At 38.2% G+C, this 18,972-nt stretch overlaps 1 protein-coding gene across 1 annotated transcript in view; it reads left to right on the forward strand.

Annotated features, from left to right (window-relative positions):
- The window catches only part of CFAP57 (cilia and flagella associated protein 57), a 69,147-nt gene that overhangs the window by 15,904 nt on the left and 34,271 nt on the right, over positions 1-18,972 (forward strand). Inside the window, 5 exon segments of the mRNA XM_069479163.1 lie at positions 9,104-9,243; positions 10,017-10,182; positions 10,910-11,023; positions 15,518-15,730; positions 18,200-18,373. Coding sequence (XP_069335264.1) covers positions 9,104-9,243; positions 10,017-10,182; positions 10,910-11,023; positions 15,518-15,730; positions 18,200-18,373 — 807 coding nt within the window.

An 18,972-nucleotide genomic window follows, 5' to 3' on the forward strand; every position in this document is an offset into this window, starting at 1 on the left:
ATATGTATATATAAAAAGGTTTATTTTTGGCTTTATTGTTTTGGAATAACAAAAAAATGGTATAAATACATTGCAGACATAACAAAAAAGCATTATTAAAGATAAAGATCATATTGTATTTCTAAAAGGTCCACTTTATCAAAATAAGATATTACAATTTGTCTGTATGCACCTAATAACAAGGATTTGAAATGTGTAAAGCAAAAGGACAGAACAACAAGGAAAATAGACCATCTACAGTCATAGTAGGAGATTTTAACATCTTTCTCAGTGTGGTGTTTTTCAATAATAGCTTTACTGAGTTATAATTCACATGAAAATAACCTATTCAAGGTACATAATTCAATGGTTTCTAGTATATTCAAAGGGTTGTATAACCATAGTCAATCATAGAACATTGTCATCACCTCAAAACAAAAAGAGCTCATACCCTTTAGCTATTATTCCCCTCCATCTTCCCATCCAAGGGCCCTCCCCTCCCCTGTCCTAGGTAACCACTTAGATGCTTTATGCTTCTATAGATTTGCCTATTCTAGACATTTCATATAAATGGAATCATACAATATATGGACTTTTATAACTGGTTACTTTGACTTAGCATAATGTTTTCAGTGTTCATCCATGTTGTAGCATGTATCAGTACTTTATTCCTTTTTTTGGCCAAATAATATTCCATCGTATCTATATAACAATTTTGTTTATCTGTTCATCAGATTTGGACATTTGGATTGTTTCTGTCTTTCTGCTTTTATAAATAATGCTGCTATGAACACTCCTGTGCTAGTTTTTGTGTGGGCATACATTTTAATTTCTCTTGCTAGAAATGGAATTGCTGGGTCATATGGTAACTCTGTGCTTAACTATTTGAGGAACTGCCAGATTGGCTGTTCCATTTTATATTGGCTGCACCATTTTATATTCCCATAAGCAGTGTATGAAGGTTCTGATTTCTCTATATCCCTGCTAAAACTTGTTATTATCTGACTTTTCTATTATAGCCATTCTAATGGATGTGAAGTAATAGTTCGTTGTGATTTTGATTGCTTTTCCCTGATGATTAACAATGTTGAACATATTTTCATGTGCATTTGGTAATTTGTACTTTTTCGTTGGAGAAATGTCTATTAGGATCTTTTGCCCATTTTAAAAATTAGGTTATATGTTTTGTTACTGAGTTGTAAAGGTTCTTTATGTATTCTAGATATAAATCCTTTATCAGATATGTAATTTGAAAATATTTTCTCCCATTCTGTGGATTGTCTTTTCACTTTCTTTCTTTCTTTTGTTTTTTTTTCTTTTTTCTTTTTTTTTTTTTTTTTTTGAGACAGAGTCTCACTGTGTCACCTTGGGTAGAGTGCAGTGGCATCATCATAGCTCACTGCAACCTCAAATTCCTGGGTTCAAGTGATCCTCCTGGCTCAGCCTCCTAAGTAGCTGGGACTACAGGTGTGCGCAACACCACCTAGCTAATTTTTTCTATTTTGGGTAGAGATGACTAGTCTCGAACTTCTGAGCTCAAGCAATCCTCCTGCCTCGGCCTCCCAGAGTGCTAGGATTACATGTCTTTTCACTTTCTTTTTTTTTTTTTTTTTTTTTTGACAGAGTCTCACTCTGTTGCCCAGGCTAGAGTGAGTGCCGTGGCGTCAGCCTAGCTCACAGCAACCTCAAACTCCTGGGCTCAAGCGATCCTCCTGTCTCAGCCTCCCGAGTAGCTGGGACTACAGGCATGCGCCACCATGCCCGGCTAATTTTTTCTATATATATTTTTAGCTGTCCGTATAATTTCTTTCTATTTTTAGTAGAGATGGGGTCTCGCTCTTGCTCAGGCTGGTCTCGAACTCCTGAGCTCAAACGATCCGCCCACCTCGGCCTCCCAGATTGCTAGGATTACAGGCGTGAGCCACCGCGCCCGGCCTCTTTTCACTTTCTTGATGGTGTCCTTTGATGAGCAAAAGTTTTCAATTTTGATAAATTGAATTTATCTATTTTTCTTTTGTTGGTTGTGCTTTGGTGTTGTATTTAAAAATCCTGTGCCATGCTGAGGCCATGAAGATTTACCCCTGTATTTCTTCTAAGAGTTTTATAGTATTAGCTTACATTTAGGTCTTTGATCCATTTTGAGTTAATGTGTTTATATGGCATGGGATAGGGATTCACCTTCCTTCTTTTGCATGTGGATATCCAGTTATCCCAGCATCATTTGTTGAAAAGACCGTTCTTTCTCCATTGAATCATCTTGTCCCCTTTGTTGAAAATCAGTTGACACATGGGTTTATTTCTGGACTCTCAATTCTGTTCCATTGATTTATCTTCCTATCTTTATGCCAGGACTACAACATCTTGATTACAGTAGTTTTATAGTAAGTTTTAAAATTGGGACTTGTGAGTGCTCCAACTTTGTTCTTCTTTTTCAAGATGACTTGGCCGTTCTGGGTCCCTTACAATTCCATAGGATTTTGCAATCAGCTTAGAAGTTTGTACAAAGAAGCCATCTGGGATCCTGATAGGGATTGCACTGAATTTGTAGATCAATTTGGGGAGTCCTGCCACCTTAATAATACTAAGACTTTGAATCCAAAAACATGGGATATTTTCCATTTATTTAGGTCTTTTTAAAATTTGTTTCAACAATGTTTTATAGTTTTCAGAGTATAACTTTTATACTTTTTATTAAATTTATTCTAAATATTTTATTCTTTTTGATGCTATTGTAAATGTAATTGTTTTCTTCATTTCATTTTTGGATTGTTCATTCCAAGTATATAGAAATAGAATTAATTTTTGCGTACTGATCTTGTATCCTGCAACCTTGCCAAACTCACTTATGAATTCCAATAGTTTTTTAGTGGATTCCTTAGAATTTTCTATATATAAGTTCATGTCATCTTCAATAGAGGTGGATTTACTCTTTGTTTCCAATCTGAATGTCTTTTTATTTATCTTCCGTGGCTAATTGTAATGGCTAGAACTTCTAGTACTTTGTTAAATAGAAGTGATGAGAGCAGACATCCTTATTTTGTTCCTAATCTTAGGGGGAAAGCATCTAGTCTTTCACTATTAAGTATAATGCTATCTGTAAGTTTTTTGAAGATATTCTTTATTAGGCTAAAAAAGTTACCTTCTGTTCCTAGTTTATTGAGTACTTTTATCATGAAAGAGTATTAGATTTTGTCTAGTGCTTTCTTTGTATCTATTGAGATGATCATGTGGGTGTTGTTTTTTATTCTATTAATATATTGTATTATAATAATTGATTTTCAGATGTTAAACCACCCTTGCATTCTGGGATAAAATCCACTTGGTCATGGCATATAATCCTTTGTATATGTTATTAGATTCACTTTGCTAATATTTTGTTGAGGATTTTTGTATCCCTATTTATAAGAGATGTTGATCTGTAGTTTTCTTGTGATGTCTTTTTTTTTTTCTTTTTTTTTGAGACAGAGTCTTGCTGTGTTGCCCAGGCTAGAGTGCCATGGTCTCAGCCTAGCTCACAGCAACCTTAAACTCCTGGGCTGAGCAATCCTCCTGCCTCAGCCTCCCAAGTAGCTGGGACTATAGGCATATGCCACCATGCCTGGCTAATTTTTTCTATATATTTTTAGTTGTCCAGCTAATTTCTTTCTATTTTTAGTAGAGACAGGGTCTTGCTCTTGCTCAGGCTGGTCTTGAACTCCAGTCCTCGAGCGATCCTCCCACCTTGGCCTCCCGAAGTGCTAGGATTACAGGCATGAGTCGCCACGCCCGGCCCTCTTGTGATGTCTTTATCTGCTTTTGGTATCAGGGCCTCATAGAATGAATTGGGAAGTATTCCAGCCTCTTCTATTTTTCTGAAGAGTTTGTGAAGAATTGGCATTAATTCTTCTTTAAATGTTTGGTAAAATTTACCAGTGAAGCCATCTGGGCCTGGCTTTTTCTTTGTGGGAAGTTTTTTTTAATTAATTTAATCTCTTTACCTGTTATACATCTATTTAGATGATGTATTTCTTCTTGAGTCAGTCTCATAGCAGTGTCTTTTCTAGGAATTTGTCCATTTCACCTAAGTTGTCTAATTTAATAACATACAATTATCCATAGCATTTCTTTATGATCCTTTCTATTTCTGAAAGCTTGATAGTAATGTTCCCTCTTTCATTTCTGATTCTATTAATTTGATATTCTCCCATTTTGTTGGTGTCTTCGAAGAATCAGCTTTTGGTTTCATTGATTTTTCTCTATTATTTTCCTATTCTCTATTTCATTAATGTCCACTCTAATCTTTACTGTTTTCCTTTCTTTGGCTTCCTTTAGGTTTGATTTGCTCTTTTTTCCCAATGTCTTGAGGTGGAAGATTAGGTTACTTATTTAAGATCTTTCCTCTTTTTTAATATAGGTATTTTCAGCTGTAAAATTTCCTTCTAATTACTGCTTCCTGTAAGTTTTGGTATGTTGTACCTTCATTTTCATTCATCTCAAATATTTTCTAATTTCCCTTTTGATTTCTTTTTTGACCCATTTGTTTTAGGAGTATATTATTTAATTTTCATGTGTTTGTGAGTTTCCCAATTTTTTTCTGTTATTGATTTCTAATTTCATTCCATTGTGCTTGAAGAACATATTCTGTATTATTTATATATTTTTTAATTTATTAAAGTTTTTTTATGGCCTCGCATATAGTTTGTCTTGGAGAATGTTCTATGTGTACTTGAGAAAAATGTATATTCTATTATTACTGGGTTGGGTGTTCTATAGATGTCTGTTAGGTCTAGTTGGTTTCTGGTGTTGTTCAAGTCTTCTGTTTCTTGCTATTGTCTGCCTAGTTATCTGTCATTGAAAGTGGGATATTGCAATCTTCAACTCTTATTGGTGAATTGTCTATATTCCCCTTCATTCTTTATAGTTTTTACCTCATGTATTTCAGTGCTCTATTGGTGCACATGTTTATAATTATTATATCTTCCTGATGGATTGACTCTTTTATGATTATAAAATAACTCTCTATTTCTAGTAACATTTTTTGTTTTGAGGCCTATTTTGTCTGATATTACTTTAGCCACTTCAGATTTCTTGTGGTTGCTGTTTGCATGATAGATCTTTTTCTATCTTTTTACTTTTAATATATTTGTTTCTTTGATTCAAAAGTGTGTCTGCCATACATAGCATATAATTGAATCTTGATTTATTAATCAGTCTGACAATCTCTGACTTTTGATTGGACCATTTAATCCATTTATATGTAATATTTTTATTGGTATGGTTGGATTTATGTCTGCTATGTTACCTTTTGTTTTCTATGTGTGTCATGGGTTTTTTGCTCCACTTTTCCCCCTTAACTGCCTTCTTTCACTTTAAATGAATTTTTATCGTAGTTTTTACTTTATTTATCTTTAATTATTTTTTCACTATATATTTTTAGTTATTTCCTAGGGCTTACCATGTACATTTTAATGTGTCATAATTAGATTCAGATTTATATAATACTAACTTAATGCCAGTTATGGTATAGAAATGTTACTCTCATATAACTACATTCACTTTTTCCCTTTTTGTGGTAGTATTGGTCTATATAGTACATTTATAAATGTTATAAACTCAATAATATCTTGTTATAATTATCTTATATCATTTTGTGCCTTTTAAAGGTGCTAAGGGAATAATGAAGAGCAATTATATATTTATAGCTTTTTTGTATTAACCTTCTTGTTTATCATTTCTGGTTGTCTTCATTTGTTCCTGTGGGTTTGAGTTATGATTGGAGTCATTTCTTTAATCCAATACACATTTTTCTCCCACCCACCATCCGTATGCTTTTATTGGCAAATATATTTCTCTATGTTATAGGCCCAAACAGTACACTATATACATTTGGTTTTATACAATGGCTTTTTTTTTTTTTTTTTTTTTGAGACAGAGTCCCGCTCTGTTGCTCCGGCTAGAGTGCTGCCGTGGCGTCAGCCTAGCTCACAGAAACCTCAAACTCCTGGGCTCAAGCAATCCTCCTGCCTCAGCCTCCCAAGTAGCTAGGACTACAGGCATGCACCACCATGCCCAGCTAATTTTTTCTACATATATTTTTAGTTGTCCATATAATTTCTTTCTATTTTTAGTAGAGACAGGGTCTCGCTCTTGCTCAGGCTGGTCTCGAACTCCTAAGCTCAAACAATCCACCCACCTCGGCCTCCCAGAGTGCTAGGATTATATACAATGGCTTTTTAAACCAGTTAAAAGAAGAAAGAATATTAAATATATATTTATATTGTCTTTTATAATTACCTAGTTACCTTTGCCAGTGCTCTCTGTTTTGTGTGGATTCAAATTACTATCGGGGGCATTTACTTTCAACCTGAAGGATTTCCCATAAGGCAGGTATGTTAGCAATAAATTCTTTCAGTGTTTGTTGGGAAAGTTTTTATTTCACCTTCAGTTTTGAAAGATAGCTTTGCTGGAGATAGGATTCTTGGTTGACAAGTGGGTTTTGTTTATTTGTTTGTTTTTTGTTTGTTTTTCTTTAAGCACTTTGAACATGTTATTCTAGGATCTTCTGGCTTCCATTGTTTTTGCTGAAAAGTCTGCCATTAATCTTATTGAGATTCCCTTGTAAGTGATCAGTCATTTTTCTCTTGATGCTTTCAAAATTTTCTTCTTGTCTTTGGCTCTCAGTATTTTTACCATGACATGTATTTTTATGGATCTTTTGTGTTTTTCCTACTTGGAGTTCATTGGGCTTTCTGTGTGTGTACTTTAATGTTTTTCAATAAATTGTGAATGTTTTTAGCTATTATTTATTGCAACATTTTTTCTGTTTCTCTTTCTCCTTTCCTTCTGATACTCATATTATGCATTAGTTAGTATGCTTAGTGGTGTCCCACATTTATCTGAGGCTCTGTTAATTTTTCTTTATTCTTTATTCCTCTGTTTTTCAAATTGCGTAATCTTTATTGATCTATCAAGTTCACTAATTCTTCTGCCAGTTCAGATCTACTCTTGAGCCCCCCTTGTGGATTTTTCATTTCAGTTATTGTACTTTTTAACTCTAGAGCTTCTATTTTTTTATACTGTCCATCCCTTTATTGGTGGGATCCTTTTATTATTCTCTATTTGATAGACATTGTCATCATTCCTTTCGTGACTTCTATAATTATGGTTTTCTTTAGTTGTTTGAACATATTTATAAATGCTACTTTGAAGCTTTTGTCTATTAAATCCCACATCTGGGTACTCTGCCAAGGAGTTTCTATTGCCTGTCAACAGAAAAATGCAAATTAAAACAACTCTGAGATGCTTCTTTATAAGAAGTTTTTTATTACATTATCAAGAATAAGGAAGCCAGATATATGAAGACAGGGGAGAATGGTGATCCTAATGTGGTGATGATGGGAGTGTAAACTGGTACAGCCATTCTGCCGAACAGTCTGATAGTTCTTGGTCAAATAGAGAATGTGCATACCTTGTTATCCAGTAATGTGCCGCTGGATACATACCAGGAATTTCATCCTGCAGGGCCAGTAAAGAACATGTATAAAGATGCTCACCATAGTGTTTGTAGCAATGAAGAGTTGAAGACAGTCTACATGTCCATCCCTAGTGGTAATAGAGAAGTAAAGTAGCTGGATGGATATTATAGAATACCAAACATCAGTTAGAAGCAATAAATTATACATACTGCAACACAGATGATTCCTTAGAAATAGTGTTAAGAGGAAAAAGTAAAAATACAGAATTAGATCTGAAGCACAATGGCATTTATAGAAATATAAAATATATATGTATATATTCAAGGACATTAATGAAATCCATTAGTTGGTACCTATCACAAGGGACAAAAAGGAGTAAGAAGAAGGAGGAAGAGGATTAGAAGGAGAAGGGAATGAAATAAACATAAAATAAAATTGGCCTTACATGAATTCATTATTATAGTCTGAAACTCTACTCCTAAGATACAAAATAAAGAAAACAAAGATAAAAAAAAGTTAAAGAAATATTACATAATGGCATCTGATAAGATTTGGGAATGGAAGAAAGGTTTGAAAAGAGAGAATAAGAAGTATGAAATAGTTATCCTGGATTTTCAGAAGGTGAACTTATTTAAAAACATGGTAGAGTTACTGGGCAAGGTTAAATGCTCATTGGAGGTTTGTGGTCATGAACTCTAAGTGAAACCAGCAAGCCTGCTTGTCTGATTCTCCATTATTATTAAAATACATGTCTACTCAGGCAAAGGTACAGAAAAGAGGAGGATGAGAGAGAATTGCTTTTGTTTTTAAGTCAAGAGAGATTTGAGTGTATTTCAAAACTAATAGGAATGTGCTAATAGAGACAGACAGGTTGAAGATATTGGAGAAGGAAGAAGAATGGGACTAATCTGTGCCTTCCTCCCACCCCAGCACACCAGCTCTTTCTCTGAGATAGTAGAGTAGGATGGAGTGGATGCACATAAGTGTATAAGTGGTGGAAGGCCAGAATTTGAGGGGATTTCCATCTCGGCCTTTGTCTTGGCTTGTGAACAGACCTAAATATGTACTTCTCATTAAATTTCCCAACTGTCACTCCTCATTCTGATGTCCTAGGGATAATTCCTCTGATGACAGACATCTGGAACCTACATAACCAGTGTAATAGAATGCAGTTCAATTTAAAGTCATTCACCTAACTCTAATTTGCTGCTGATGGTAGAGTAATTAGTGTAGTCTCTCTGGAGAGAAACTTGGTATTACTTATTCAGATCCTTAAAATCATTCATACCATTTTACCCAGTATCCCACTTCTAGAAATGTATCCTAAGGAAGTAATCGGAGAGGTACACAAATACAAGGATATATTATGCAAAGATATTTAGTGTAGTGTTATTCCTAAATAATAAAAATGGGAAGCCACCTAAATGTTCCTCCACTAGAGGAATAGTTAAATTCTAGAATATCCATAGAATAAAATATTTCATTGCTATTAAAATAATGTTTTAAAATAATATTGGCACAGGAAAATACACACAATATTAAAGCAGTTTGCCCACAGCCTGATTTGTGTACAGCCAGGCTGATTAATGTTCATGGGAACTAATTAGAGCTGATGTGCACAGCCAGCCTTTTGCTTACCCTGCTGGATTCATTCTGTCTGGTTTCTCCAGGGGGAGCCTGCTCACTTTGAGTATCTGATGTACCCATTACACTCAGCACCCATCACCGGGCTAGCTACCTGCATCCGCAAACCCCTCATTGCCACCTGTTCTCTGGATCGATCCGTTCGCCTCTGGAATTATGAATCAAAGTAAGGAATGAAAGGCTTTGCTGCTGTAGTGTGCAGGAGTTCAGTTGTTAATTTTGTTCGTGTGAATTATTTTAATTGGAGAGTTTTAAAATTTAAATAGAAACTTTCAGTTCGAAAAGATGTTTTTTAAATCAAGTCAGTCAACCTACTTGTTTCTCACTTTTGCATAGGCTAGAAAACTTTGTGGTTTATTAAATGCTTACTCCATGCCAGACACTATGCTAGACACTAGGGACATAAAGATAAAACTCCAGTATCTCACTTTGTTACACAAACTCCTATGTCCTTCCAGCTCTGCTATCCCCACACTCCCCCCAGGTCTGCTTTCTGCTTCATGGAGCTCTCCAGACCCTTCATTCCTCCTGTTTATCCTCCTCACTTCCCCACCTCACTCCCCCTACTGATTTTACTTTCTGGCACAGCTTCCCTGAGAATCTCCAACCCTATGTCGGCCCCACACTGTTTCTCTGCTCTTGCATACACCTTTGGGGACTGCTAGGGGAAAAATACTTGTACAATCCTTGTGATTTGAAGAATCTAAACAGAACTTTGTCTTCTGCATCATGGACAGCACTTTGACCAGTCCATGTATTTTCCATACTCAGTGCTGGACATTATGCTCAAAGAACCAAAACCTAGAAAAGAGAGGAGCCAATGATTGCAAGCAATAAAGTATCTCAGATGCTGTAATAACAACATATACCAGATACGGAAGAGGACTTGAGGGATTTAGTGGGCTGGGCTTGTAATTCAGTAATTAATCTTTTTCACAGCACTCTGGACCTGTTTAAGGAATACCCAGAAGAGGCATATACTATCAGCCTGCATCCGTCTGGACACTTCATTGTAGTAGGGTTTGCTGACAAACTACGCCTTATGAATCTACTCATTGATGATATACGTTCTTTCAAAGAATACTCTGTCAGAGGATGCAGAGAGGTAAAAGCTGCTGGAGATAAAGCCAAGGTGGAAATATCATGAACTGACATGCTCTGGGGAGATGGGACCAAAGTCTGTCTTAGAGAACTTTAATAGCTTAAAAAAAAAAAAAGGTAAAAACCCAATTGTTCACCCAACAAACTTACGGAGTATATGGTTCTATCCCCATTTTCTTTACCCACCAAAATATTTCATGGTACCCAAAACCTTGTGAGATCCCACCTGTGATAAGTCCCCTCTGTAATGGTGGAGTATTAGCAAATATTGAAAATGACGAGTAATCTGAGGATCAGAGTCACAGCTGGGAAGGCAAGGTTGGAGATTGGGAGGGACCAGGGAAAGTAAGCATCAACAGTGACAGGCAATAAGCAGCCCATCAGGTTTCCCCCTGAGAGGACTTGCAGAAACAAGACAGTGATTTCAGGACTCACTTTCCCACTCTGAAATGGTGCTTCTATAGACAAAATGAGTGTTCTGTGATCCAAACGGCTTAGTGATTAGTGGGCATGGCAGTGGCAGCACCTTGGCCACTATGGGCTACAGGAATAGTGGAAGTGTCTGAAAATGTCAACCACCTCTCAGTCCTCTTTGCACCTTCCTCCCACTCCCACCTGCACACATAGTTTTAGCCTCAACTCTTTGGGAACAGCAACTCTTGTCTATAACCTCCAATTGGACTGTTCACTTCTTTCTTGCTTGCTTGTTCTCTTGCTATCTTTCCCTGTAGTGTTCCTTTAGCAATGGAGGTCACCTGTTTGCTGCAGTCAATGGAAACGTGATTCACATTTTTACCACCACAAGCCTAGAGAACATCTCAAACCTGAAAGGACACACAGGGAAGGTAAGTGGCTGAAGAGTATCCAGGGAAACAAGGGGCACAGTGGCAAAAGAGACAATAAACAAGTGCTCAGACAGATTTAATTACTAATTGCAATTAACTCAATGAAAGAAAAACATGTGGTTGTTATGAAAGGAAATATTGAAGGGGTTGGCATAATTTAGGTTGGGGTGTTTGTAAAGGTTTGGTCCTGGAGCTGTGACTAGGAATAAACCAGACAACACTGTTGTGGGGGTGGAGGGGTGGGGGGATAATCATTGTATTAATAGATAGGGATCCGAAGACCAGAGATGAGAGATTGCATGGGGTGTCAGAGGAACTGAAGTCTGTGGGGCTAGAATGTAGGTACCAGGGTGAACCATGGAGTGAAGCAGGGGCTGAAACTGGGGAGTTCACAGAGGCCCACAAACATGGAACCATGTTGGCCTGGTAAGGATTGTATACTTTATCCCCCTTGTTCCTTGAAATCATTGAAGACTTTCAGGGCAGGGAATGATATGACCAGATTTGCATTTTAAAAGATTAGTTTGACTGCAGAGTGAAGAATCTATTGGAGAGGACAAAGGTAGAAATGGTAAGGAAGCTGTTGAGGATGTCTACTCAATAGATGATAGTATTTTGGACCATAATGGTGGTTGGTAAAGTTAGGGAGAAATGGATGTATTTGAAAGATTTTAGGAAGTAAAACCAATAGTTCCTGGAGTAAGATTGGATGTGAGAAATGAATAAGAGGGAGAAGCCAAAGATTGAAAGGGTAAGAAGAAGTCAGCAGATGAATTTGGAGAGAAGGGGCAATGGAAAAAGAAAGGCATTCTAGGCAAAAGGACATGCTGGAGATGATGATATGGAGTATGGAATAGGATGGTGCTTTGTGCTTCATGTGGCTGGACACTGGGCACATTGGAGGGATGATAAAAGTGGGAGCTGCAGAGATTGGCTGCATCATGGAAGGCAGGTGTGCCATGCCAAGGAACTGGACTTTAGTCTGTAGGTGATGAGAAACAATTGAAAAGATTTCAGAAAGGAGTAAATGGAATCAGAAAGGTAATTCTCTGAACAGTATTAAGGATGGATTAGAGGGGAGGAAAGTTGGAGTGATGGAGACCAACTAGGATGAAGGTGATGGATGGATCAGGAACTATCCATGGCTTTCATAGTAGTAACAGAGAGAAGTAACAGACAGAAGAAAGAGATTAGCTCCATTTTGGACATAATATGTTTGGTGTGCCCAGGACGTATGATATGCATGCGTGGAGGTCAGGAAAGAAGTCAAGGCTGAAAATGAAGATTCAGGGGATTATGTAGTCGGGAAAGTGACAGGTGTCAGTTAGAGGGCGTGTGTGGAATCTGAGAAGAATTTAGGCCAACATTTAAGAACTTGGTGAAAGAAGAGGAGCTAATGAAAGACTGAAAATGAAGATACAAGGGAAACTTGGAATCAGAGAATAGTGCCAAAGAACTAAACAATTTCCAAAAGGATGAAGTGGTCAGCAGTGCTAGATGTCAGAGAGAGGTCACATAAAGCCTAAAAACTGGCCATTAACTTTAGCAAATAACAAGGTCATCAGAAGGAAAAGTGGAAAAAAAAACACCACAAAAACCTTGGGAAGAGAAAGTGCTGTGTAAACACAAGCACTCTTTTTGAGAGCTGCTGAGCTTCCTCAGCTTCAGCAATGTAATTAGTCCTCAAGTGACTATAGGGATGCAGATGAAAGCTCAGAATGCAATTCTGTTGCCCTACCTCACCCATCTAGGAAAGCAACCATTTGTTTTATCACTGTACAAGTACTTATAACTCTGCTCTCTAATCAGGGGAATATATTAGAAATACACGTGTAATTTTTTTTAAAAAGTACAGATAGAGGATGCAGCTAAAGCCATGCATACAGGAAAATTTATAACCTTAAATACATATACTGTATTAGAAATGAAAAAAGAATGAAAATCAATGATGTAAGAATCCATCTCAAGAAGTTAAAAAAGAACAGCAAATTAAATTCAAAGAAAATAAAAGGCAGGAAGTAACAAAGATAAGAGCAGAAGTTAATGAAATAGAAAACAAGCATGCAAAAGAAGATCATCAAAGCCAAAACTTGATTCTTGGAAAACACAGAATAGACACACCTTTGGCGTGACTGATCAAGAACAAAAGAAAGAGAGAGAAGATACAAATAACCAAGGAATAAAAAGAGGATGTCACTAGAGGTCCTATAGACATTAAATAGGTCACAGAGGATATTATGAACAACTTTATGCAAATAATTTTAAACATATAAATGAAACTGACAAATTCCTATAAAAATTGAATCTATAATTTAAAACCTTCCTACAAAGAAAACTGTAGGCCCAGGTCATGTCACTGGAGAATTATATCAGCACTTAAAGAATAAATAACACTAATCTTGGAAAAAAAAACTTTCAGAAAATTTTTAAAAGAGGGAATACTTTCCAATTTTGTTCAATGACACCAGCATAATCATGCTACCAAAACCTGTCAAAGATACCACAAGAAAGAAAAATAAGCCAATATTTGTCATGAATATAGATAGAAAAGTCCCAAACAAAATATTGTCAGACCAATTCAGCAATATATAAAAAGATACCACAGCATGACCAAGTTGGGTTTATTCCAGGAATGCAATTAATATAATAATGAGGAAAAATTACATGCTCACCTCTATAAATGCAGATACAATAAAAATTGATAAAATTTAACATCCAATCATGATATTTTTATTTTTGTGGGAGGCCTTGAACAGAAAGATTTGGGCTCCCCATGATATTTTTTAAAAGCATTTAACAAACTAGAAATAATAAGGAACTACCTAAATCTTAAATGAGATATTTACAGAAAACCTACAGCAAACAGTGTACTTGATCATGAAATTATGAAAGCATTCCCTCTGAGATAGAGAACAAACATGATGCCTTCTGTGTGCCTATTACTGAGTCCTAACCAGTGCAATAAGGCAAGAAAAGGAAATAAAAGGCATAAAGATTGGAAAGGAAAAAATAAAGTTATTACAGACAACATAATTGGGTATGTAGAAAATTCAAAGAATGTTCATATAAACTATTAAAATTAGTGAATCTAGGAATATTGTTGGAAATAATAGTACAACAGAGGGTAGGAATGAATAGAGCTATATCAGAGTAAAGTTTCTATATTTCACTTTAATCAGTTAATATTTTAAGTTGATTTTTTTGAAGCTGATTTTTCTTCGTTAGCCTGTCAGTGTGGTGGATTACATTGACTGATTTACAAATGTTCAACCAGCCTTATTCCTAAAATAAACCCTATTTAGTTGTGTTGAATAATTCTTTTCATATATTGCTGGGTTCAATATGCAAGTATTTTGTTGAGGATTTTTGAGCCTGTTAATGAGAGTTATCGATCTGTAGTGTTGTGTTTTTTATACTGGTTTTTTATGGTTTTGTTATCAGAGTAGTACTGGCCTCCTAAAATGAGTTGAGATGTGTTTCCTCTTCTATTTTCCTGCTTTTCCAGGGGTAACATCCTCACTCTGCGACTGGCACTTGTATGTGTGTTTGTGTGTGTATATGTAAGCCCTGTTCTTTTCAGCGTCTCCTTCATGATCTGGAACCTCCACCCCTGAGCAAACGGGGGCAGGAGCGACTGGGGCACCATTATTCTCAGCCTGCTGTACTTGAAGTGAAGCTTCCACCAATGAGTGGGGACTGGCCAGGGGAAGGGAGTCCAGGTCCCCTTGGCAATGCCTGCGTGGAATATAGGTTCAGCAACATGGGGCTAGGGCAAAGATAAGAAATGCCAGCAGTCTGCCCTTCCAGAGTGAAACCATAACCCAAGACCAGGAGCTGTGGGGAGAGGGAGTCCCTTTGTTTTGGCCACACCTGCCCAGAGTGCACAGCAGTGAAGTTTCTGGAGCTGGGGCAGTAACGGAGCAAATGCTGCAGACTCTGTTCTTACCAAGATTGAGTAGATTTTCCTGAACAAATGTTTTTCTATTTGCTCTATGCCCTTAGGACAGACAATTTCTAGAGATGTTAAATGATTGTTTTGATCATATTTGCCAGTTAACTTATTTCATTGGGGAGAAGGTCAGCTGAGGTCCTTACCTTGCCATACCAGAAGTCTACTCTCTCTGCTATTTTTGCAACTTCCTGTGAATATATAATTATGTCAAAATAAGAAAGTTTTCAAAAAACAGCAAAAAGTGGTTGTTTGTAGCATTAGTAAACCATTATGATTCAGTCTTTACATTCATAAAGTGAAAAAGAAATGAGAATGTTTCATCTTCAGTAGCTTGCAAGCATCTTAGAAAAGAGAATGTTAACATTTCCAAGAAGCTGTGTTTTGTGCTGACAGAAGGACCTATACCAGGAAAGAACATTTTGCCTCAGTCTAGTGGAGCACATGAGGAGTTCATGCCTTTTCCACATCGGGGTGTGTACATGTGTGTGTGTGCATGTGCGCGCGTGTGCACCCTTAACTGGATATGTCTTCATCTCCTGCAGATCCGTTCCATTGTGTGGAATCCAGATGACAGCAAACTGATTTCTTGCGGCACAGATGGTGCCGTATATGAATGGAATCTGTCCACAGGAAAGAGAGAGACAGAATGTGTGCTCAAGTCCTGCAGCTACAACTGTGTTACTATTTCCCCTGATGCCAAAATTATATTTGCTGTTGGATCGGACCAAACCATCAAGGAGATTGCAGATTCTTCGGTGAGTCCGCCCCTCCCTGTCTCTGGGCTGCTGTATTGGTCCGTGTGCTTACAGCAGAAAGTACGTGCCTCCTCTTCATGGAATAACACCTGGCTCTTATTCCTTTTGGGCAGGCTGCTCAGTTAGTGTCACTTCCTGAATTTCCTGTGCCCTTCCTGATTGGGTTAAATTGTGGGGACCTTTTCCATTTCTGTTTTGCTTGCTGTCTGTAACTCTCTTCCACCTTCCAGGCATGGAGGTCAACATCATCTCTCAACTGCACTCTTACCCTTGGTCTGCACTTACTTCCCTGGGGTAAAAACACAACTACGGTCACACATCACATAATATCAGTAACGGACTGCGTATACAATGGTGGACCCATAAGATTACAGTACCGCAGATTTACTGTACTTTTCCTATGTTTAGATACACACATACTTACTATTGTTTTACAATTGCCTACAGTATTCAGTACCGTAACATGCTATCCACGTTTGTAGCCTAGGAGCGAGAGGCTATACCATATGGCCTACGTGTGTAGTAGGCTAGACCATCCAGGCTTGTGGAAGTTCACTCTGTGATGTTCACACAGTGACGAAATCGCCTAACCACGAGTTTTTCAGAACATATCTCCATATCAAGCAATGCATGACTGTATAGTTAGCAGTTATCACCTAGGCTGGCCACTGTATTCTTTTGAAATCCCTAAACTCTGAAATTTTAGAATTACCACATTTGGCTCCAAATAGTTAAGGGAAGAGAGGAGAGCTCAGCAAAGACACTTCATACCAATGTGGCTTATGTCCCTCTCCAGGAGCCCAGCAACAGCTGATCTTCACTAGCTTCTTTGGATTTTCCTCAGGGCTCATCACTGTCATGGGGCTGGTGCCTGGGAGAGTGCACAGGTACCACAGCAGCAAGCTCCCATGGCTGGAACGCAGCCCAGAGTGTGGCGCGTCTCCTACGTGCCTCCACGTAGCCTGATCCTGATGCCACGGCATCTTTTCCAGTGCTGCAGCAGAATGAAGCTCCTTTAGGCAGGGCCATGTTCCACTCATCTTGATAGCCCTGCTGGCTGGCCCACGGCTTGGCCCACAACATCATTCAGTAAATGTCTGGGTGGGTGGGTGGGTAGGTGAATGCATTCATGAGCAGAGGAATAAATGGGTTCCCTGGTAGTACAGTAGTCTCCCCTTAGCTGCAGTTTCAGTACCCTAAGGTTAACTACGGTCTGAAAATGGGTGAGTACAGTACAGTTAGTTATTTTGAGAGACGGGGAGAGGAAGACTACATTCACCTAACTTGTATTACAGCATATTGTTATAATTGTTCTATTTTTAGTTACTGTTAATCTCTTCCTATCCCTAATTTATAAATTAAACTTTATCATAGTTATGTGTGCATAAGAAAAAATATAGTATACAAGAGCTGTCTGGAAAGTATCCAGCCAAGTAATATGAAAAATAGAGACATTTATGGCTGGATACTTTCCAGACAGCCTTCATATACAAGGTTCAGTATATCGGTATCTGTGGTTTCAGGCATCCACAGATGAGGTCTCCCCCACAGATGAGGGGGGACTACTATATAGTTTTGTTTATATAATGGGCATTAATAAATATTTGCTGAATAAATTTATGATCAACATCCCACTCTCGGCCGGGCGCGGTGGCTCACGCCTGTAATCCTAGCACTCTGGGAGGCCGAGGTGGGCAGATCGTTTGAGCTCAGGAGTTCGAGACCAGCCTGAGCAAGAGCAAGACCCCATCTCTACTAAAAATAGAAAGAAATTATATGGACAGCTAAAAATATATATAGAAAAAATTAGCCGGGCATGGTGGTGCATGCCTGTAGTCCCAACTACTCGGGAGGCTGAGGCAGGAGGATCGCTTGAGCCCGGGAGTTTGAGGTTGCTGTGAGCTAGGCTGATGCCACGGCACTCACTCTAGCCTGGGCAACAGAGTGAGACTCTGTCTCAAAAAAAAAAAAAAAAAAAAAAATCCCACTCTCATTTTGAGATGCACGACAGCATAGCAGTCAGGTGCAGAGACTGGGGCCAGACTGCCACTTACGAGGTATAGGAGTCGAGGCAAGTTACTTACCACCTCTGTGACGCTGTTTTGCCATCTTTAGGATAAAGGTAACAGTGGCTACCTCAGAGGATTTTTGTAAGAACTGAAAAAGTAACAACATGTAAAGGGCATAGAACAGTGCTTGGCACATCATAAGTGCTACATAAAGATTTCCTTTCACTAGTATCATTCCTGACTTGTAGAACTGGTTATTCATTAGTTAAGCAACCAAGAAATATTTAGTTTGTGCCTTTTATGTGCAAGGCACTATTCCAGATGCCGTAAGGAATAGAAAAAAAACAATTTTTAAAATACAGACCCCTAAGGGTCTATTGGAGGAGAGGGAAAGAGTGGCTTCGGGACACTGGAGATACTGCTTAGCCCCTCCCGCTGAACAGAGCTGACTGCATTCCAGATCCTTCGAGAGATGTCGGCATTCGACATCACCTACACAACCATTGCCATCTCGCACTCCGGGCGTATGGTGTTTGTGGGCACCTCGATGGGAACCATTCGTGCAATGAAGTACCCTCTACCTCTGCAGAAAGAATTCAACGAGTACCAGGCCCATGCGGGTCCTATCACCAAGGTGAGAGGGACCCACCCCTCAGGAGTCATCCCAGAGCTGCCTGCGACATACCTACCTTCTTCATCCCTTCAACGTCCCCACATCTTTTCTCTCTCCTTATTTATTCATCCACCAATTCATTCAGTAAACCTCTATTGACTATTGGTACTCTTTGTTTAAACTACTTTTAGGAATTTAGCCTAGGAAATAACTAGAGACACACCTAAAGATTTATGTGTGAGGTTGTTCACCATAATATTATGCATAACAATGGGCTGCTTGATGGATGCTGTAGGTGTCGCCCGCACCACCGTTACATCCCAGCTGCTGTAGGTGTTCCCGCAAATGATCCACTACTGCCTCCTCCTCCAGAGAATTTCTTGGACTAAAAGAAGTCATAGCCTGGGAGATTAGCCCCTACTGCTCTCTGAGGGTACAAAAGGCCCTGGGGGCAATAACACGAGCACACATTCGTAAATTGTCCTTTCATTGCCCTTTCCAATATTGTAGTGTCTATGTTCAATAAGGAAAGCATGAGGACCCAGTTTCTGAGCATCATTGCCAGCACTTGATACTGTCATTATTTTTCATTTTAGCTGTTCTAATAGGTATATAGTGTT

The sequence above is a fragment of the Eulemur rufifrons genome, chromosome 8 (genome assembly GCF_041146395.1).
Source record: "Eulemur rufifrons isolate Redbay chromosome 8, OSU_ERuf_1, whole genome shotgun sequence".
Classification (NCBI taxonomy): Eukaryota; Metazoa; Chordata; class Mammalia; order Primates; family Lemuridae; genus Eulemur; species Eulemur rufifrons.